Below are 23714 nucleotides of genomic sequence, written 5' to 3'. Positions count from 1 at the left end.
CACGGCGGCCAACATCGCTGGATGATCTGAAAACATGACGGCCTGGTGGGGGGGAGGGGAACGACGACATGTCATCATTGCCCATATCCCCTCCTCCCCCCAGCCAGGTGGCATGGACCGCATGGGTCCAACTGTTGGAGGCTGGCACCTGGCCAGGTGGACCAACTCATTTGCCCTCCCATCACCCTCCTCGGCACGGACCCTCCCCCAACCTCCACCCCAGCACGGACCCCCCCCAACCCCTAACCTCCACCCCGGCACGGACCCCCCCCCCAACCTCCACCCCGGCACGGACCCCCCCCTCCCAACCTCCACTCCGGCACGGGCCCCCTCCCCAACCTCCACCCCAGCACGGACCCCCCCCAACCCCCAACCTCCACCCCGGCACGGACCCCCCCCCCCCAACCTCCACCCCAGCACGGACCCCCTCCCCAACCTCCACCCCGGCACGGACCCCCCCGCCCCCAACCTCCACCCCGGCACGGACCCCCTCCCCAACCTCCACCCCAGCACGGACCCCCCCCAACCCCCAACCTCCACCCCGGCACGGACCCCCCCCCCAACCTCCACCCCGGCACGGACCCCCTCCCCAACCTCCACCCCAGCACGGACCCCCTCCCGGCACTCCCCCGGAGCCCAGCCTACTCTAACCACCCCCCCCCCAACCTCCACCCCGGCACGGACCCCCTCCCCAACCTCCACCCCAGCACGGACCCCCTCCCGGCACTCCCCCGGAGCCCAGCCTACTCTAACCACCCCCCCCCCCCGCCGCACACACACACACACAAGCCGAGACACACCTCTCCTCACGCAATCAGTCTGCGGCCACGCCATTTCCTGCCCAGAGCCAAACCCCCAGGCCGTCACTCACCTCCTCGCTGGTCGGCGTGAGCCTGGAGCACCGGGTCACACCGATGAAAAGGAGGTTTGATTCACGTCGATGTGAACGGTCATCACGTCGACGGGACTTCGGCCGATCCGGAAGGGAGAATATCGGCAGGCCGAAAATCGGCTGCCTTGCGCAGACCCGTGACATTTTCCGCGGCAGCGGCGCCATTAACGCCCCGCCGACTTTTCTCCCTTCGGAGACTTCGGCGGGGGCGGGGGCGGGATTCACGGTGGCCAACGGCCATTCTCCGACCCTCTGGGGGGGCGGAGAATGACGCCCCTTGAATCTGTTTTTGTAAAAAACCATCTGGAGCGGGATTCTCCGATATCGGCGCGATGTCCGCCGACCGGCGCCAAAAACGGCACGAATCAGTCCGGCATCGCGCCGCCCCAAAGGTGCGGAAGTCTCCGCATCTTGAGCGGCCGAGCCCTCACCTTGAGGGGCTAGGCCTGAGCCGGACTGATTTCCGCCCCGCCAGCTGGCGCGAAGCTGACTTTGCCGTGCGGCGCATGCGCGGGAGCGTCAGCGGCCGCTCACGGCTTCCCCACGCATGCGCAGTGGAGGGGGTCTCTTCTGCCTCCGCCATGGCGCAGACCATGGTGAAGGCGGAAAGAAAAGAGTGCCCCCACGGCATAGGCCCGCCCGCGGATCGGTGGGCCCCGATCGCGGGCCAGGCCACCGTGGGGGCACCCCCAGCGCCAGATCGTCCCACGCCCCCCCCCCCAGGGCCCCGTAGCCCGCCCGCGCCGCCATGTCCCGCCGTCCCAAAGGTGGTTCAATCCACGCCGGCTGGCGTGGGTTGACAGCGCGGGACTTCGGCCCATCGGGGACCGGAGAATCGCCGGGGGATTCCCGCCCCCGCCGAATCTCCGGTGGCGGAGAATTCGCGATACGGCGGGGGCGGGATTCACGCCGCCCCCCGGCGATTCTACAACCCAGTGGGGGGTTGGAGAATCGCACCCCTGGTTTCTGAAATCCTTTAGGAAAGGAAATCTGCTATCCTTACTTGCCCACATGGGACCCCAGATCCACAGCAATGTGGGTAACTCTCAAATGCCCTCTGAAATGGCTTAGCAAGCCATCCAGTGATACCGACATTCCATGAATGAATTAAAACATCTAGATGATGATATATACATAACAGATATTATATATAACTGCTTTTCAATGATACATCAGTGGCTATGCAATGGTAGTAGTTGGTAGTCTTCAGAAGCATTTTTAATTTGAAGTTTACAGGTTAGGATGACTATCAGCTACACAGGACTGGATATAGACTGTATTTCAAACATTTTAGCAGCTATTTTACGGCTGTGGTCCTGGCATGGAGTGTTACCTCCTATTTACAGATGTCCGAAATTTGAGGAAATCCGCCCTCCCCAAAATATTTCATCCATTAAAACTGATGGGTGAATAATTGAGAGGAATACGCACCCAAAAATCAATCTGTTTTTTGTGGCACGCAAGACTCCGCAATGGGTTTGCAAATTTGTTACATGATGCACTTAGTGTTTAAGTTTGTTTCATCTTTGTTCATTATCATTATGGAATCCAAATCAGAACCACAGGAGGCTCAGAATCATGACACTATTACTTCTCTGTGATTAAACTAAATCTACATGATTTATAATTACAAGCCACAATTTTAAAAATAGTTAAGAAATAATTAGAATGTTGAAATCGAGTTTCCACTGTTGGGGAAGAATGACCCAGTTTTGCGCTTCTAACAACAGGGAGACGCAGCTGGGGTCCGACCAATTCTCTAGGTAATTTAAACTTTAACTACAATACTTCAAATAGATTAAAATTCTTAACTTTGAAGAGAAAGTCCCAGTTGATTCAACAATCCCTTTTCTCATAATAAACAGATTTGCAATGTACTTGAAAAAATATGGTGCCAAGATTAAAACATTTCTGAAGACAATTTACAAAATTTACTCTCCTGCAATCACGCAAAACAGGGCCTAATTTTTCAGCATCCTTTAAAGTTGCGTAAAAAGTCGCAATAGATACAACTGTGATGACCGGCGATGTCTTGTACATTAGGCTCTGAAGGTTGCTACTCACTCTGTGCAGCTCATGATGATCGGCAGTTCAATGAAGCGACTCACTGCCGCCTACTGAGGGGCAATTTACTTGACACGTAATCCAATAATGTAAGTTCTGCTCACTCACCAATTTTTCCTTAATCAATTTAAGTGGTCCTCTTAGCTCATGATCAAACATTAGTTCAAAAGGACAGAATTTGGTTGACTCATTAGTTGCATCCCTAATTGCAAACAATACGAATGGAATGCATGTATCCAAATCCTCTGGATAATCTTGACAATAATCCCTCAACATTGTTCTTTGTTCTTTGTTCTAAAGACAAAGAAAAGTACAGCCCAGGAACAAGGTCCTTCGGCCGTCCAAGTCTGCGCCGACCATGCTACCCGTCTAATCTAAAATCTTCTACACTTCCGGGATCCGTATCCCTCTATTCCCATCCCATTCATGCATTTGTCAAGATGCCCCTTAAACGTCACTATCGTCCCTGCTCCCACCACCTCCTCCGGCAGCGAGTTCCAGGCACCCACTACCCTCTGTGTAAAAAACTTACCTCGTATATCTCCTCTGAACCTTGCCCCTCGCACCTTAAACCAATGCCCCCTAGTAATTGACCCCTCTACCCTGGGAAAAAGTCTCTGATGATCCACTCTGTCTATGCCCCTCATAACTTTGTAGACCTCGATCAGGTTGTCCCTCAACCTCCGTCGTTCCAGTAGGAACGAACCAAGTTTATTCAACCGCTCCTCATAGCTAATGCCCTCCATACCCGGCAACACCCTGGTAAATCTCTTCTGCATCCTCTCTAAAGCCTCCACATCCTTCTAGTAGTGTGGCGACCAGAATTGAACACCATATTCCAAGTGTGGCCTAACTAAGGTTCTATACAGCTGCAACATGACTTGCCAATTCTTATACGCAATGCCCCGGCCAATGAAGGCAAGCATGCTGTACGCCTTCTTGAGTACCTTCTCCACCTGTATTGCCCCTTTCAGTGACCTGTGGACCTGTACACCAAGATCTCTCTGACTGCCAATACTCTTGAGGGTTCCACCATTCACTGTATATTCCCTACCTGTGTTAGACCTTCCAAAATGCATTACCTCACATTTGTCCAGATTAAACTCCATCTGCCATCTCGCCGCCCAAGTCTCCAAACAATCTAAATCCTGCTGTGTCCTCTGACAGTTCTCATCGCTATCCGCAATTCCACCAACCTTTGTGTCGTCCGCAAACTTACTAATCAGAGTTAATCAAACTTACTAACTAAGGCAATAAGAGGTGCGCATCAGAATATACACAAAGATTGGAGGATAAGCCAGAGCTTGCAAAAAAGCAGCCACTCCCACGCTCACATCAAGGGCCCCCCATAATGAGCAGTTTAACCAAGTCTCAGTAGCACTGTATGCGTTGCAGATTGATTTTTGTACTGCAGGCCTTACTTTGCACACAAAATGTTACAAGAAATTTTATTTGAGTGTTGATGTCTTGTACTAAAATAGCCCAGGCTAACAGCGCTTGCCTGGTGCCCTACGTGGTTTTTTTGTTCTTATGATTTGTTCTAACAGGTTCTTTAAGTTGTTTTGCTCTTAACAAGAAAACGGCTTCCACATATTCATAGTTACCATTCTGGAGGGTGTCCAAAGAGAGAGCATCACACAGACAAAAGTGACGTTTTTCCCTCCATGAGACATACACTGTATACTTCACTAGTGGTCTGATGCCACCTTCCTAACGCTCCCTGCGATTCTGGTTGGTACGCAGTTGATTTAAATTGTTTTATTCCTCAGCCATCCATAATTTCTTTGAATAACTTTGAGGTAAAATTTGATTCTTGATCCGATTGTATTTCTGTGGCTAGTCCATATCTAGTGAAGAGTTTAAGTAATCCTCCACAATCTTTCTAGTTGGTAAGATGTTTACTGTGGGTTTATAAAATGTTAATTGTATTCATAGAATAAACATTGTTTTTGTTTAAAAATACTTTTAGTTCTCTGTTGCATCACACCTGTAAAGCGGGCCCTTGTGCTCCCCATTACCAAAATCTATAAAGGTTGTGGGTCAGGTGAACTCCATAATATACTTTGGTGTTCTCTAAACGCTGGCCCATAATAAATTGTGGACAATGGCTCTTTCAGAGGCTTGGAGGTTTATGGGGGTGGAGAAGGTCACACACAGTACCTTACAAACAGAGACTAAAAAAAGGCTTTTAGATTTGGCAAAAACATTGCAGTTAGCATTACCTAACAGCACACCAAAAGAAGAGGTACTTATGGCGGTAGCTGAGCATTTAAAATTGCCTGAGATACATTGCCTGACTCATTAGAAATGGAAAAAATTGAGTTACAGGTTAAACAACTGGAACATGAAAAAGAATTAAAGCAACTTGAATACGAAATGAGGGAAAAAGAAAGAATAGCTCTAGCAAAACAACAAGAAAAAGAGAGAGGAAAGGGAAAAAGAGAGAGTTTGAACTTCAAGTGTGTCTGAACCAGACAAGCAAGCCTTAAATGTTTGCATAGCAGTTGGGAATGAAGGCCTATGCAAGCTGAACACATCAGGAGTAACAGCAGAAGAATTAAAGATCCCCAAAAGATATGCAGCTGGATTCTCCATCGGCGGGACCCTCCGTTTTGCCGCTGCGCACCCACACCCGCGGATTTCCTGATGGCATGGGGTGCCCACAATGGGAGACTCCATTAGCCGGCTGCCGGGGGGAAGGATCCCGCTGCCGGTGGGGGTGCGCTGGACCAGAAAATTGGTGTGGCGGGACAGAGATTCCTGCCTATGGACTACACTGGAAGACCGCTTCAGAATCAGGTTAAACTTGCACTTTCATTGACATTCATGCCGTTTCGATAGCAGCCTACAGAATCCAGAGACCACTTTGTCAGCAGGTGCAGATATGTGATGTTTTTAAATTCAGAGCTAGCAGACAGTTGTTGAGTTGGTGATCACATTCACTTTCATGGAAGCATTCCTTCAGGATCTGCTGGACGAGCTCAAAATGTATAGCATTGAAGTGCTACTCAAGGATGAATGTAAGTATGATATGATCTTTGCAGGTCGATAAAGTTTACAGGTCTTAAGTACAACCCCAATTATTGATACGCTCACAAGAACACCTAAACCTAGCAAGACATGTGGAAGCTGACACCTTCTGCATGCATCTAAGAAATGCCCAGCTTTCCATCAATTCTGCAAGGCACGTGGTAGAAAGGACCATTAGCACTGGAGCATTGCACTAGAGCAAAGGCTGATGTATCTGCAAAGAGCCATGCACTGATTCAAACAGACCATACACAATAGATACCTTCAAGCAATGAGAATGACTATCTGCTATCCCATCTGAAACATATATATGAGGTGACTGACAAACCAGAAAATTACAATGATGTGCACGATGAGACATAGAGCGGTGAACACATGTTTTACACTGTCAATCTTGTGGAAAATGTAGATGCCGTCACCCCAGAGTTTGACAAGATTCAAATTATCTGTCCTAAGAAAGTTGGCAAAATTTACAACCGTGGTGCTAAACAATCATTAGACACAAAAGTACAACGGTGAGGCATAACTGAGGACAAATCAGATCCATTCCAGCTCCTCAACCAGCATGTAGTCCTATTGCATCAAGGACAAGATCCCAAATACAACCAGGAACTACATCCAGGAATGACAATCCTACAGATCACTGTGAGCAAATAAAGAAACCTCTAGACAAGGTTGAAATGACAAGATCTGGGCATGCCACCAGTTAATCTTTACGCTTTGGAGACTCACCAGTCTTATTCATTTACGTCTTGGCAACTAAACATTAACATGTATGGTAAATAGTTATACTTCTTTGGAGGGGAATAGAAAGTATCTTTAAAAAGTAATATGCTGTTCAGCATTAGCACCATGCCATCATGAGAAGGGGAGTGCGTCATGTAATCCAATCTCAGTTTCACTTTTGCCTGTGAGAAGAACAGGACACAGCTCTGATGTCTTCAAGCGCTGTACCCGTGTACATTTGTTCTCTTGTGCCTCGTCTTAATGAATGAACCAAGTCTCTTATGAGTGATTGGTGCCTTTATATCATCACAAAAACACAACACTCCCTTCACCCTTCTCTGTTCCAGTGAAATAATGGACATTTTTCAAAACTGTTTTTGTAACTTTCACCATTCATTCATTCATTCCTGGTATCATCCTCGGGAATCGTTGCTGTACCTTTTCCATGGCTTTAATACTGTTCCTATAAATGAATTCCCAGACCTATGCACAATACATCGGGTGTACAATGTACAAACAGTCCTTTCAGCCTAATTGATCTTTCCTGGTGTTTATGCTCCACACGATCCTCCTCCCTGTCTACTACATCAGAGACTATCAGCATATCTCTCTCATCCTTTGTCGCTCATGTGCTTACCTCGCTTCCCCAAAATCCCAATTAATGTATTGTACAGAATCACTATCACAACCTTGTTTCTTTATTCAATGTCTTTCTGTATAGAACCCAGAACCCAATTACCTTGTAATGGTCTTTTCTACCCGTAATATCTGTTCAGAATGGCACCCTTGATTTCTCCAAAGGTGTAGGTATGTAACACCATTGTGTTATAGAATTGAATTTATGGAACTTCGATTCAGCAATCTCATCTTACCTTTCTTAACAATGTAACAACTTCCTTTGTCCAAGTCGAGGAGTATTGTACACTCACTGTACTGAATAACTGAATGAGGGATTCAACTGTAACACTGGAATGGATGTCATAGGGCCTCTAGAAATACAAAATAAACCTTTATAATCATCAGAGTAAAATGCGGTATCACCAACAGAAAGTCACTAAAAATGGACAAATTGCAGGTGACTGTACCCATCCTCGAAGAAGTTCATACGCAGTGACTCCTAGTGACCACCAATCTACTTCAAACGAGTATCCAGTACCACCATTGACAAAGGAGTGAAAAATCTCCGGAGCTACAAACAACAAAGAAATTAATTTGATGAACAGAATCAATTTACTTTGTCATCCAAACTTCTAATTAAATAGTAAATATGACCGCATCCAAATAACATAAGGCATGAATGAAGAAATACTATACAGACTTCTACAATTGCAATTTTGCAGAATATGCCAGCCACAGGGATGAGGTCCTGCAAGCAGAATTTGGAGAGCTAGGAAGTAGATTAAAAAACAGGAACTAGAAGGTAGTAATCTCTGGGTTACTTCCGGTGCCACGAGCTAGGGAGTATAGAAATAGGAGGTTAGTCTAGATGAATGCATGGCTGCAGAGATGGTGCAGGAGGGAGGCTTTAGATTTCTGGAACATTGGGACCATTTTTTGGGACGGTAGGACGTGTACAAGGCGGACGGTTTACACCTGAACCAAAATGGGACCAGTGTTATTGCAGGGAGGTTTGCTAGTGCTGTTGGGGAGGGTTTAAACTAACTTGGCATGGTAAGAAGTCTTACAACACCAGGTGAAAGTCCAACAGGTTTGTTTCACATCACTAGCTTTCAGAGCACTGCTCCTTCCTCAGGTGAATGGAGGAAGGAACAGTGCTCCGAAAGCTAGTGATTCAAAAAAACCTGTTGGACTTTAACCTGCTGTTGTAAGACTTCTTACTGTGCTCACCCCAGTCCAAGGCTGGCATCTCCACATCATAACTTGGCATGGGCTGAGGATTCTGTGAGAAAGTTTAGCAGGGATGCACAGCCGAAATTAGGGGAGACATCAAATGAGTCAAGAATGCACAGAATGTCAAGACCAGTTCAGTCACAAGGGAGTTTGGCAAGATTGGATGGTATTTAATTAAAAGCAAAGAGTCTGACGAACAAGGCAGATGAATTGAGGGCACAAATTAAAATATGGGGATATGATGTTATTGCTGTCACTGAGACATGATTGAGAGATGGGCAGGATTGGCAGCTCAATAGTCCAGGATACAGAATCTTTAAGCGAGATAGGGAAGGAGGTAAAGAAGAGGATGTGTCACAATTTTAATCAGGGAATCAATTACACTGGAAAGGGTGCGGAGGAGATTTTCCAGGATGTTGCCTGGGCTGGAGAGTGTTAGGTAGATTAGATAGACTTGGATTGTTTTCCGTGGAGCAGAGGCGACTGAGGGGGGACATGATTGAGGTGTATAAAATTATGAGGGGCATAGATACAGTAGACAGGAACAAACGTTTCCCCTTGGTGGAGGAGTCAATGACCAGGGGGCATAGGTTTAAGGTAAGGGGCAGGAGATTTAGAGGGGATGTGGGGAAAAACCTTTTTACCCAGATGGTGATGGGAGTTTGTCATTCTCTGCCCGAAAGGGTGGTGAAGGCAGAGACCGTCATGACATTCAGGAAGTATTTTGGTGTGCACTTGCAATCCCAGGGCATACAAGGCTATGGCCAAGTGCTGGAAAATGGGATTAGAATGGTTAGGGAGTTATTTTTGACCGGCGCAGACGTGATGGGCTGAAGGGCCTTTTCTGTGCTGTATGACTCGATGACTCAATAGTCGATGCACTTCAGGAATTCACAGTCAACTAATTACTGGTTAAACAAGATCATTCAACAATTCTCTGATTTAATCTAACAGGAATGAAATATTTTCTTATGCTTTGAACCATTTCAATTTGCTATAACAGTATTTGTAGTTGCAGAAGTTTAGTGTATTACTACCATAAGAAATATGCAAGTTTACAAAGGTGCTTATGCAGTCATTATGTTAAATATGATAAAATGTGATACATGGGTGGTATTTATTTATATGGGGAAATATGAGTTTTGATGTTGAGCGATGCTGCAAGGACAGTAGGAATGTGTTTCTCTGTCACAAAACAGTGTAGTAATAACTCTTCCACTAATACATTTGCTTCTAGTCTAAAAGAGCCAGTGCTTGTGAGATAATAATAATCTTTATTATTATTGTCACAAGTAGGCTGACATTAACACTGCAATGAAGTTACTGTGAAAATCCCCTAGTCGCCACACTCTGGTGCCTGTTCGGATACACTGAAAATTATAGAATTTACAGTGCAGAAGGAAGCCATTTAGCCCATTGAGTCTGCACCGGCTCTTGGAAAAAGCACCCACTTAAGTGCACACCTCCACCCTATACCCGTAAACCAGTAACCCCACCTAACCTAAGGGCAATTTTAGCATGGCCAATCCGCCTAACCTGCACATCTTTAGACTGCGGGAGGAAACTGGAGTGCCCGGAGGAAACCCACGCAGATACAGGGAGAACGTGCAGACTCCGCACAGACAGTGACCCAAGTCGGGAATCCAAAATGGGATCCTGGCGCTGTGAAGCAACAGTGCTAACCACTGTGCTACCGTGCCGCCCATTTGAAATCACGGTGTACAATATTAGTAACAAAATGTATCAGCATATTCCTCAGTCCATTATCTCAACAAAGACACTAACCCACTAAAAATGAATAAATCAAATCAAGTTAAATTGTTCCCTATCTGCAATTGACAATCCCCTGTGCAGTCACTTAACCAAAAAATATGATGATGGAAAGCCAGTGAAATAGCTCAAATCTGGATTCAACTGGTGAGGCAGAATTAAAACCTTACTTGCAAAGTGTAGTAAGATAGAGGAGGTAAAGGCTGGTGCATAGTTTACAATAAACAATGGTAATTAAAATCTGGTATTAATGAGGTGGTGAGGAGGGGGGAGGGAGGGAGGGCAGAGGTGTAGAGGGGGAGGGAGTGAAAGTGGTAGAGGCCATCAGAGACCCCGGGATGAGTGGGGTACCACAGGCCTGGGTGGGTCGGGTTGGGCGGGGAGGGGGGGGGGAGATCAGAAACCTCATGGGAGAAATCAGAAGGAGTAGAGATAAGGGAGTGTCTAATCACTGAGGGTTGGTGAGGATTTCCTATAATACAAACAGAGCACTGGGCTTGACGGAGCTACAGGTTCATATATTAACACATACGTGCCACAAAGGTGTTTAAAATTGAGGTACAAGGGTCATGTGAAGATAGCGCAGGAGTGGTTGCATTCTCCTGAGCTCCGACTCTGCTCATCTTTTAATCCCATCTTTTCATCCTTGCATACATTTCTTTTGTCTTTTCTTGGTTACCATAGTTTATGTTTTGTTACCTGTAAGGCAGGTAATCTGTGCTACTCACTTCAGTTACAGTAGAGGCTTTGAAAGAAGGCTCGGAGTCGTCCAGAAGTTTTACAGATGGTTTATTGAGTAACACAACTTAAATAACTGCATGAGTTCTTACTTTAAGAACTGTACGAGTAGAAAGGTTACAACTTTTCTATACACTACAACTAGGCCTGACCACACTAGCAGCTCTGAGCTAAATCTCTGCCTCTGTTCTCCTCACGGTCTAATCTACCCAACAGCACAGAGGGCTGCTTGCTTCCCCTTTTTATACATGCCAGTGCTCCCCCTAGTGGTCTTTCCATTACTCATCAGCCCCTTCTGTACATACCCAAGTAAAGATCACTACATCCCCCTTTTTCACTTTTATAGTTGCAGAGCTGTAACTAAAAAAAAAATAAAACAGTTAGTTGCATGCATAAATACAGAACAGAGAGCAATGATTGTATCAGTTCATGTTCACAAGTTCAGACGGGCGGGTGTACATCTGATTCGGGTAGACCTCCTGAGTGGGCATGGAGACCCAGAGGTTTTTATGTCCATTTGGGCACCAACTGCTGGTGTCCCAGGATGTCGCATGATAGCATCCTGCAGATCTAACGTCAGAAATACAGGTTGATGAGGTGGAACCTTCAGCAGGTCTCGCTGATTGCGTCGAAACAGTATTCCATCATCAGACTTCACAACGTTCGATTATGGCGATACTTGGCGGAGCACCCTGTTAGACCAACCTCCACCAGGGAATCGCAATCTAACCATGTCGTTGATTGCTAACGGATGCAGCACCTTTGTCCGTGATGTTGGTGATGCATCTTGTCCAGGACTAGGGAGTGATCTGGATTGGCGAAGGGTAACGCCGGTAGCATTCTCCTCTCATCTCGATTGAAGAGCATTTGAGCCAGTGACAGCCCAGAGCTCAAAGGCGATGAACGATATGACAATAGGGCCAAGTGTATGTCGGAATTCGAGTCAGTGGCCTTGCTGATCAGTTGCTTAATAATGTGGACACGTTTCTTCACCCTGCCATTTGATTGAGGAAAGTGTGGACTCAGCGTCACGTGCTTGAAGTTGTTTTTTTTTGAGAAATCCAACCACTCCCAGCTTGCAAAGCAAGGACCATTGTCGGACACGACCGTCTGTGGGGTGCCGTGCCTCGAGAAGGTTTCCTTGCAGGCTTTGATAACTTACGCCGATGTGAGATCAGGGAGTTTCATTACCTCTGGAAAGTTGGAGTAATAATCTACGAGAAGAACATAGTTCGACCCATGGAATGAAACAAGTCGATGCCAACTTTGTCCCACGGTGACGTAGCGATCTCATGCTGCTGGAGTGGCTCCTTGCATTGTGCCAGTCGATGTTTTTGGCACGTGTCACATGTGAGCACCATGTTTGTTATGTTCTTGTTTATCCCAGGCTAGTCCACAGATTGCCTTGCTCTTCTTTTGCACTTCTCGACACCAAGATGCCCCTCATGAGTCCTGCAGAGCATGTCCGCCCGGAGTGCCAGAGGAATGACGATTGGCAGTATGACACCACGGACAGTTCAGTTTGGACGTTTTGGAACTGTGGGCACCGCCCTCTTGACCAGCCATGCTGAAGGTTGTACATGACCTGGAGCAGGGTCGCATCTTCTCGTGTCGCCTGACTAATTTGCTGCAGCCTCTCATCCGTTGCCGGGATTGTCTCCCTGCACCACTGTGCATGAGCTTCTACATCATTAATGGAAGCCGGAGGTGGACTGTCAGCATCAATGGCTCGGGATAAGGTGTCAGCTATTATTAGGTCCTTCCCAGGAGTGTAGACCAGCGTAAAGTCGTACGTCCGCAACTTCATCATCATGCGTTGTAGGCATGGCATTATATCATTGAGATCTTTGTTGATAATGTTGACCAGTGGCCTATGATCAGTCTCCATTAGAAATGTGGGAAGACCATACACATAGTGGTGGAATTTTGTTACACCCGTGATCAATCCCAGGCACTCCTTCTCTATCTGTGCATACCTGCACTCCGTGGCGGTCATCGCTCGAGAAGCGTAAGCCACTGGGACCCAGTCCGACTGGTCATTCTGTTGAAGTAGCACCGCACCAATTCCATGTTGACTAGCGTCGGTGGAGATATTTGTGGGTTTTGTCGGGTCAAAGAATGCCAGCGTTGGAGCTGCCTTCAATTATTGCTTCAGATCCACCCACTCGCCTTGGTGATGTGGAGTCCAGTCAAACTCCGTGTCCTTCCTTATCACTTGTCGTAACGCCATCGTTCGTGCTGCTAGGTTTGATATGAACCTGCCTAGGAAGTTGATGAATCCAAGAAATCTGAGCACCGCTTTCTTGTCACGTGGCCGCTGCATGTTCTGAATTGCCGCGATCTTCTCAGCATCTGGCTTCAACCCGTGCTCTGATATCGTGTCACCCAGGAAGGTCAGAGTTGAACGTGCGAAGGTGCACATGGCTTGGTTGAGCTTCAGCCCAAATTGGTGGATTCTTTGGAAGGCTTGTTTTAACCGAGCAATGTAGTCTTCCTCTGTCGTTGACCATATTATGATGTCATCAACATATACACGGACGCCTTCAATGCCCTCCATCATCTGCTCCATAATTCTGTGAAATATTTTGGATGCAGGGATAATCCTGAAAGGCATACGATTATAACAGTATCGTCCAAACGGTGTGTTGAAGGTACACCTGGTTGAAGGTCGGCTGGAATCATCGAGCTGCATCTGCCAGAAGCCTTGTGAGGCATTACGTTTTGTGAATATGCGAGCCTTCATCATTTCGCTCGTTATCTCCTCTCGCTTGGGGATAGGGTAGTGCTCCCTGCGAATGTTTTTGTTCAAGTCTTTGGGATCTAAACAGAGTATGAGTTCACCGGACGGCTTCTTGACACATACCAACGAGCTGACCCATTCAGTCAGCTTCTAGTGTGACCTGTGATATGATGCCTTGAGATTGGAGGCGTTGGAGTTCTGCTTTTTGCTTGACCCGCAACGGAGCTGATACCCTCCTTGGTGCATGAATGACCGGTGTTGCATCGTCTTTGAGCAGGATTTTGTACTTGTAGGGTAATGTACGCATGCCACAAAAGATGTCTGGATACTCACTGAGAAGCAGTTGGATGGTACCGGCCAGTCGTGATGAGTCAACCGTGTTCATGAAAATCCTTTGTATCAGCCGCAAATCCTTGCAGGCTTGGGCACCTAACAGTGACATTCTTTTGTCGTCCACGATCTCAAAACGTAGTCCTTTTGTGACTTTCTTAAGAACTACTTGTAGGCGGCATGATCCCCTCGAGGCGATCTGGTTGCCATTGTAGTCTGTTAACTTGCATGCAGCAGTTATCATCTCGTGTGTTCCTGGGATGGATGCAAGATCTTTGCTTGTCATCAAGTTCACGGATGCTCCCGTGTCAAGCTTGAACGTAATTGGGGAGTTGTTCACTTGCACCGTGGCACTCCATTCGCTTGTGGAGTCAATGGTATGCACGTATTGAGGCTGTGTGGTCAGCTTGTGCGGTTCGTCTGTGACATTTATGATTCCGACGCCGTATGTGTTCTCCCAGGAGTGGAACTCTTCGTGGTCTGAAAAGTTTTCTTCGGGTGTCTGAGCGTCCATTGAATCTATTGTACGAACCTTGAAATTTCCATGTCTTTGCATTGGAGAGTAATATTTGGCTGCGGACTGACACTGGGAGGCAAAATGATTAATCTTGGAGTACTTTAGACATCGTTTCCCTAGTGCAGGACATTTCCCTTTTAAATGGGCGATGCCACAGTGGTAGCATGTCATGACGTCCATGACGTCACGTGTCGGCAGCGATTGCGCATGCACGACTTGCTCTTCTAGCTGGGGTCGTTACTTTACATACTGGGACCTTGCGTGATTGCATTTCTCCTGACTGCACGCATGCGCAGACATGCTGTAATGGCGCCAGCGGCCGGAAAAGAAGGCCTGTGAGGAGAGGCCACCATTTTTACATCTTCCACCTCGTGGAGTACTTTCTCCATGTTCCTCTTTTTAAGAAGCTCCAGGTACTGCTGTTCTTTCTGTTCTTGCTGTAAGCATTTTGCTATGGTAGTTTTTAAAGTAAAATCATTTTGCTGCATCAAGGATTCCCTTAAATTTTCATCTGAGAGACCATAGATTAATTGATCCCTGATGATGGAGTCTGTTACATCAGCATAGTTACAGCCTTGTGCTAGCAATCGGAGATCAGTGATAAAATTAGAGATAGTCTCCCCGTTTTTTTGGAATCTGTTGTGCAGGTTAAATCGTTCCATAATTTCATTTGTCTGTGATTTACAGTGTTCATCAAAATTTGCCATTATCACTTGAAAGCTAGTTTTATCTTCATTGTCACCATACGTAAAAGAGTTATGAATGTCTACAACATACCGGCCTGCCGTTGAGAGTAATATCCCAATCTTTCTCTCATCGGGGGCTGCATTTAAGGCAGTAGCCACCATGTATATTTGAAGCTGCTGTTGATATATTTTCCAGTTACTATTTAAATTACCGATAGTTTTCAGCAACTCTGGAAACGACGTGTGGTCCATCGCTTCGGTCGGTTGTTTGGAATCACAATGCTGCGAAGTCTTCCACAGTCGAATGGCCGGCCCGTTACTTTTGCTGCTTATTTTGGTTCTTTCTGGCTCTAACCTAATCTATCTAGTACTGTCCGATTAAAGCCAACCTGGTACCATGTTTTGTTAACTGTAAGGCAGGTAATCTGTGCTACTCACTTCAGTTACAGTAGAGACTTTGGAAGAAGGCTCGAAGTTGTCCAGAAGTTTTACAGAAGGTTTATTGAGCAACACAACTTAAATAACTGCGTGAGTTCTTACTTTAAGAACTGTGCTAGTAGAAAAGTTACAACTTTTCTATACACTACAACTAGGCCCTGAGCTAAATCTCTGCCTCTGTTCTCCTCACAGTCTAATCCACCCAACAGCCCAGAGGGCTGCTTGCTTCCCCTTTTTATACATGCCAGTGCTCCCCCTAGTGGTCTTTCCATTACCCATCAGCCCCTTCTGTACATACCCAAGTAAAGATCACTACAGTTTACACCATGTCCCGAGAATTGTTGGTTAGTGTTTCTGCATGATAGAGCAAGTTAGATTAGAATGCTTATATCCTCGTTTGTTCATGGCGGCTGGAAGGAGTTGGGGTGGGGCCCTGTCTTCAGTGGTGCTGTTACTTTTGAATGGGCTCATGGCCTAAGGGTGCTGTGTTCATTGATGGATGATGGCTGCCAACGAAGATGCTGCAACGAAAATCCCGGCTTTGAATTGGCTCATCAAGGCCCAATTCCAAAAGTTGCAGGGTGTTTTTATGCTGGAGCGAGGGTTGTTGACTGCCCGGGTTCTGGTGAGATAACATGGTGGAAGTAATAGTGTCTCGTGGTTCGATCGTCGGAATGCTCGAGAGATCCTGTAGAGTGCTCATTGATCCTGATCCTGCCTCATCCTGGAGTTTGGCTTTCTTCATGCGCCAGTGAAGAATTCTTTATCCTGAGGACTGCATTGTATTTTTCCATCTTGGTTTACAGAATCATAGAATCTCTACAGAGCAGAAGGAGGGCATTCAGCCCATCGAGTCTGCACTGACCCTCCAAAAGAGCACTTCACTTAGGCTCAATCTCCCACCCTATCTCCATAGCCCCACCTAACCTTTGGACACTTAGGGGCAATTTAGCATGGCCAATCCACCTAACCTGCACATCTTTGGACTGTGGGAGAAAACTGGAGGAAACCCACGCAAACACGGAAGAAAGTGTAAACTCCACACAGACAGTGACCTGAGGTTAAACCCGGGCTGCTGGCACCGTGAGACAGCACTGCTAACCACTGTGTCACCATGCCGTCCGTGGTCTTTGCTACCGTTTGATCATTATTTTTCTGCTTGATGTTGTCAATTTTTTCCGTTTACAGGGGAGTGAATAATACGTGTGTTGATTATCCCAATTTAAGACGTTAATATTGTGTTGAGCCGAATGTTGAAATGTGGTATTTTAATCTAAATGTATTTGGACCTTATATTGTCTGACAATCCTTGCAGTGGAGTCAGGAGGGGGCTCCTTTGGTTGTCTTCCCACACGCCCCTTCACTTGGAAGATGAGTGGACCCAGAGCACGGTGAGGGGTGGAGGGTTGGAGTTGGTAGGGTTAGTTTGTCCCCGCTGTGATCGAGGAAGGTCCCCCCAGTTAAAGCTAATCATTTTTTCCCCCTTACTTTTCCCTCTAATTTGGATTCACTGTATTATTCACACTAAGCCGAACAGGTTGAGTTTAATGAAAAGGTTTAATGCAACAGACAAGAGTACAGAGCAGTTACTCGACGACAGGAGCCAGCTCATAGTTCATGGTCCTCTGGTTTTATACAAGATCTTTAAGGGGGTGCCCTGCCCCTCAGTGGGGGCTGTCTATTTCCCATATTTGGGAATATCAATCCCCCAATCTCATAAGTGTCCCATGGCCTGCTTAAGGTTTCATTAGAATCATAGAAAAGTTAGATCACAGAAGCAGGCCATTCAGCCCATCTTGTCTATGCCAACCCGAGTACACCCAGGTGCCCTTTCTATATCACCTTCCTGCAACCGGTCCATATCCCTGTCGCTCAGAGCACTCAAGGTGCAGATCCGGTACCGGGTAGCATGTCTCACATGATCTGCTTAATCCCAGGTTATAACATATAGCATCAAATTTTTTGTTTCCTTTTGGGTCCAGGCAGACTGCATGTTATCCTGACTAGGAATGGCTTATATTTGATTCTTCCTTTAGGCTTCCTTTGGTTGGGACTGGCTTTTCCTCCCAAGGTGCCCACAATGTGGGTTGGTGCAACCTCGGTGGGGTGTAAGGGTTGGGTCTGCGTGGAAGTTCCTGGGGTCAGTTTCTCCGGAGTTTTGTTCTGTAACATTACTGGGCTAGGCCTGCCCTTGGTGCCGGTATCCTCTTGTCCCAAAGGAAAGGAGTGCTCTCTCTCTCTCTCTCTCTCACAGAGAGCCCATAGGGGGAGCCTGGTTTTGCTGGGTCTGGAACCCAAGTGAGTAGTGACCTTGTGCCCAAGCGTGTCCTTTTTTTTATCTGAGCGATTTAGTTCTGATAGTTCCTGCTTTTTACACTTTTTCTTCCTTCTGAGACCCCGGAGTTGTGTCCCTCACTTTGTACTTGATTTTCTCCCGAGCTACTTGTGATTATGTTAAGATGGCGGGGTCTCGGTGTTATGGTTAATTGAGTGGGCCTATTTGATAAGTTGTCGTATGATAGTCCTAACCCTTTTCTTGAGTGCTGCTGGTTGTCGAGGTAGGTTCCCTGGTGCTGGAGAGAGGTAGGCTGGCCTTCCCTCCTAGGGTGCCCCACCCTTCAGGGAGTGCCCTGACAGCCCCCTCTTTTCTGGGATGGGGTTCCCCATTTCCGGCTGGGATCTGATGATATCCTTCTTAACCTCACGCTTCATGGTTATCCTGGTGACCGCCCCCCCCCCCCCCCCCCCCCCCCCCGCCCCCCGAAGGGATGTGTCATTGATTGATGGTGCGTTGGTCACTTCCTCTTTTGGATCTGGGCCCCAGTGGATGGGGTTTGGCAGATTGAGTCTTTGTTCCTTATTCTTTCTTCATTTTTTTAAGGGAGACTCTTTTTGAGATCTGAGTTATCCTTGGACTTGTGATACACGGTCCTGTCCTTGTCGTCTTGCAGTTATGATGGTTGTCTGCTCTGTCTTGGACCTGGAAGGGAGTTTGATTGCATTGTGGGTATCAGTGTAATTCTCCCTTAGCTCTGGGGTTCTCTGGGCTATTTTTTATTCCTCTGTTAATATTGAAGCAATGGCTGTGATGTAACTCTGTGCTGTTGACTGTATCCTGCTTTGGTGCAGATGAATTTGTACCCATGGAGGCAACACGTTGGGGGATATTGTCCCCAACTCATCAGTCTTATTTGTTCCCATGCTTGCAATGACTTCTGTAATGTTCTGTACCTGTTTTGCATTGATGCCTATGGCCTTTTTCTCTTTTGTTTTGATGTGATGTTTGTAAAAATGTCTTCAATAAAAATAGGTTAAGATAGAAATGGATGTATTTTGATGGAGTAGATGGGAAGAATCAATTTTTGCATGCAGGAGAGTTGATAACGAGAGGTCACACATCGAAAATGATTAGCATAACATACAGGGAAAAATTTAAGATATGTTTGTTTTTTTCTTAAATTGGTGAGTTGCTATGATCCAGAATACACTCCCTGAAAGGGCAGCAGAAGCTGATTCAGTAGTAACTTTCACAAGAGATTTGTGAAGGGAAAACACATTAGAGCTGTAGGGGTGTGAGACTTTATTGGTAGCTCTTTCTGAGAGTTGACACAGGCATGACTGTTCGAATAGGGTCCTTCTACGCTATATTATTCCACGATAAAGATACAGCTTTCCTTACTTGCCAATACCAGTGTGAAGTGGAGATTACACTGAAAAGAGCAGCATTAAACTCGGTTACTCTCCTGTTTACAGTCCACTACTAGGATCTGGTCATCTGTTTGCTTTCCCTCCTGGGGAATCATGCACAGGAAGGATCCAGGGGAGAGATTATAATTGGAAAAGGGAAAATAAGCTTTAAAAAAACTCTTAGGATTTACACCATCTTAGAACTCTTACCCATATATGGCTTTGTTCCAGCTAGAGCCGTAGCTCTTTCTCCATCTTTAATAATCGTTGCTATGTTGAAATCTGTCAGATGCGCATGTCCTGAAAGAATGGGCATGTTTAATTAGAAGCATCAGACAACGTAAAGACCAGAAAAAAAAAATCAATTCTAATACTTTGGTTAATATTCACTGACAGCTGAAAAACATAAGCGATAAATCCATTAAGTATGCCATTAGTAAGGAAACTGCATATGTTGCTGGTTGCAAAATGCAAATTAGCATCTGTTTTCTAACCTTGCTCATCAAGAAGAATGTTGTCAGGCTTGACGTCCCTGGAAAAGAAGTAAAGATAAATCCTCAAATGAAGAATATGTTTTCGTATGGTCTGCACGATCTACTTTTCCTTAGTATTAATAGATTTTAGTTCAGTTTGCCACTTCCTTGTTGCATCCTCAGAAACATAATTGGCATCCATTGTCAAATTTATCTATATTCAATCAAAATATTTCAGCTAATGCATTATCACTAATAAATAGAACATTCTGTTGTAAGCGTAGGCTGCCAGCGGGTCACCCGTCCCAGGTGAGAAAATACAATGGATGCAATGTTTTGCTGCCAGTTCTGCCAAACTACAATATTCCCAATGGAATGTGACAGCCCTCCCTTCCGATAAAGAGTCTGAGCATGGCGGGGAGTTGGCATGACAGTTCTGTCTTCCTTCTCTGGCTGCCTAGGTTACCTGTGTATACCAGGACAGCTGTAGAAGAAATTCAGCCTATAGTCTTGAGGAGACTGCCAATATTTGACGCACTTTTGTAAACAATTCACTCATACAAGAACGTATCTTATAATCGTATTCTGCTATTGCCATGCTCAATATCGCAATTGCTATAAGAATGCAAAACCATAGTCAGCTCCAGATAGTGTGAAGCTCATTCCATCCATAGGCTACTGTCAACACCCGATATTTCAAATCTGTGCTTTTTCCACCAAAGGATTTGAATGGCCCAATAATATAAATTAAACAACTTAAGTTGACGGTTTACAATTTGCATTGAATGAGCCCTAGCCATTTTGCTTAATTTCTTGAATTTTCCCTGATGTACATTATGAAAATTGCCAAATATCTGTTCTTTCTCATAATCTGCAATATTCAATCCGGACTATCACAAAGCTTCATTATATTTATTTTATATATTTTCCATAATAAATTATCCCACTGTGCAATGTATTTCATTACACGTTTGGTTAATATTTTAAGAAGTGGTGCTTGATTTACAGGAAATTGATTCATTAAAGGTCATAGATGTGAGATATAAAAAAAAACTACCACACACAAGCAAATGGGAAGCTATATGCATGAAGATTTATGTTGCTGAGACAGATCTAGGCCAATGCAATGTGCAGATGCCCTTTGTTAGATATATTCAGCAGAGATGAAAATGCTAATGATGATAATTACTATTTCACTGTCAATTGTTATTTCAATAACTGAAACAGCTGATACTGTGATATTAAAGGACTCAAGTTTATTTTCGACAGGAAGCAGAATGGGATATAAAACTAAATCAATGGCACTTTTACCAACATTTACCTGTGGATAATATGTTGGCTCTGTAAATAGTCCAAAGCCAAGGCCATCTCACAGATATAAAGTTTCATTGCGTCCTCCGTAAACTGGACATTTTGCTGAAGGTGATAGCGAAGGTCTCCACCTAAAAGAAGGTCAACCACCATGAACATATCTTCTTCATCCTGAAAGGAGTACCTAAAATACACGGGTCCAAAATAATTATCGGAGTACAATATTCAACAAGGTAATTATTCTGCAACTCATTTGTTTTGGGCAGGTTTTAAAAATCTTGTTAGAGCAATAATACCCTTCAGCTGAACATTAGTTTCCATGCATTTTACAGCAATTATACATCCCTGATGCATCTCTCGGAAGTAAAATCTTATTTTTACATTGAATAGGGATTTAAGCCTCATCATTGGTATCTACCTGACAATGTTGCTCAAAATTGCTCAGGTGTAGTATGTCTACAAATGGCTGGACAAATCCGATTAGGCCAATTACCACCTGATCAGTCTACTCTCAATCATCAACACAGGGATGGCAGCTGTTGTCAAGTGCTATAAAGCGGCACTCGCGCAACAATAATCTTCTCATTAGTGCTCAGTTTGAGGCCTCATTACCGCCTTGGTCAAAACATGGACAAAAGGGCTGAATTCCAGGGGTGAAGTAAAAATAACTGACTGCCCTTGACACCAATTTTGTATCTGACCCGAGTATGGCATCAATGAGCCCTGGCGGAATTGTAGTCAAAGTGAATCAGGGGGAACATTCTCTGGTGGTTGGATTTATGCCTCGCAAAAAGAAAGATGGTTGTAATCGTCGGGTACCAATAATTTCAACCCCTGGACATTGCTGCAGGGGTTCCTCAGCCATTGGGCATATCGACCGAACCATTTTCAGTTGCTTCATCAAGAACAATCTGCCCAATGAGGTCAGCTGTGGGGAAGTTCGCTGATTTATTTTTTTATTCGTTCATGGGACGCGTGCGTCATAGGCTGTGCCAGCATTTATTGCCCATCCCTAATTGCTCTTGAGGGGGCAGTTGAGAGTCAACCACATTGCTGTGGGTCTGGAGTCACAGACCAGGTGAGGAAAGCAGATTTCTTTCCCGAAAGGACATTAGTGAACCAGATGGGTTTTTATGACAATCGCCAATGGTTTCATGGTCGTCATTAGACTTTTAATTCCTGGATTTTTATTGAATAGAAATTTCACCAACTGCAGTGGGGGGATTTGAATCTGGGTCCCAGAGCATTACTCTGGGTCTCTGGTTAAGTAGACCAATGACAATGCCACTGCCTCCCCATTGTATACAGTATTCAGCAAAACTCACAATTTTTCAGATGCCTGTCTGCAACAGACACTAGATAATAGTTCAGACTTGGGTTGATAAGTGACCACACAAGTGGCATGAATAAGAGAGAATTGAACCACCTGTCCTTGATATTTAATGACATTACCATCACCGAATCCCCCACTACTGACATCCTGTGGAGTTTCCATTAATCAGAAATTGGACTGGACGAGCCATATAAATACTGTGGCTACAAGAGTAGGCAAGAGGCTGGAAATTCTGCAAACAGCAACTCATTCTCACATTCCTCAAAGCCTGTTCACCATCTACAAGGCACAAGTCAGGGGTGTAATGGAATATTCTCCAATTTCCTGGTTCAGTGCAGCTTCAATAACACTCAAGCAGCTCAACACCATTCAGGACAAAGCAGCCCAGTAGACCGGCACCCATCCACCACCTTAAACATCCACTTTCTCCACCAGCTAGTACACTGATAGCAATATATAACACCGACAAAGGTGTGCTGAGCAAATTGCCAAGGGTACTTCGACTGCACCTTCCAAACCCCTGACACCTATCACCTAGAAGGACGAGGGTAGCAAATTAATGCTCTGTTGCCTTTTTTACCTGGTATAAATATAGCAATCAATGAGGTTGCCCTTCTTTCTTTAGATATCGATATTATATTGCTCAGAGTCGCCAGGTATCGAATGATACCACCACACGGTTCAACTGGATATCGATCAAAGAGCCAAACACCAGTTAGTTAGTTCAATGTCAAGGGCACTTTATTTACACACAAGATTAATCATGCAACATAAACACTACTAGTTAAACGATACCTATCAACTATGACAACCTGTACTTAATTTCAGGCACCTGGCTTAGGTCAGAGGAACAGTGACCTTTGTTCGAATCTGGATCGATCGGGTCTGGAGAAGTAACTGCTACTCAGCTGGGCTCATCCGTCTGGTAGCGGGCGTTGAATTTGAACTTGCTTCTGGTGGTGCTGTAACTGGAGGTGGACGTTGCCGGAGCGCCAGGTCCAAGAGAGATCGAACACATGGCAGTGTCTCTCTTTACCCTTGGGGAGTTTTGCGCTCTTTAGGTTTGGACCTCATTAATTGGGTAGTTCTTGATCACTGTATTCGATCTGAGCCAATAAAGGGGCGGGT

The 23714-nt window shown here is 45.6% G+C and overlaps 1 protein-coding gene across 4 annotated transcripts in view; it reads right to left on the bottom strand.

The window, feature by feature from the left end:
- Positions 1-23714, bottom strand: part of LOC140393106 (serine/threonine-protein kinase 32C) — a 664435-nt gene that overhangs the window by 68593 nt on the left and 572128 nt on the right. For all 4 annotated transcript variants that reach the window (XM_072479152.1, XM_072479150.1, XM_072479151.1 and 1 more), the window contains 5 exons: positions 21264-21437; positions 19964-20001; positions 19680-19769; positions 7798-7901; positions 7585-7701 (listed from right to left, as the gene is read on the bottom strand). In XM_072479152.1, coding sequence (XP_072335253.1) covers positions 7585-7701; positions 7798-7901; positions 19680-19769; positions 19964-20001; positions 21264-21437 — 523 coding nt within the window. The remainder of the gene's footprint in view (positions 1-7584; positions 7702-7797; positions 7902-19679; positions 19770-19963; positions 20002-21263; positions 21438-23714) is intronic.

The sequence above is a fragment of the Scyliorhinus torazame genome, chromosome 16, assembly GCF_047496885.1.
Source record: "Scyliorhinus torazame isolate Kashiwa2021f chromosome 16, sScyTor2.1, whole genome shotgun sequence".
NCBI classification, from domain to species: Eukaryota; Metazoa; Chordata; class Chondrichthyes; order Carcharhiniformes; family Scyliorhinidae; genus Scyliorhinus; species Scyliorhinus torazame.
This window is presented reverse-complemented; position numbering and strand designations above follow the sequence as displayed.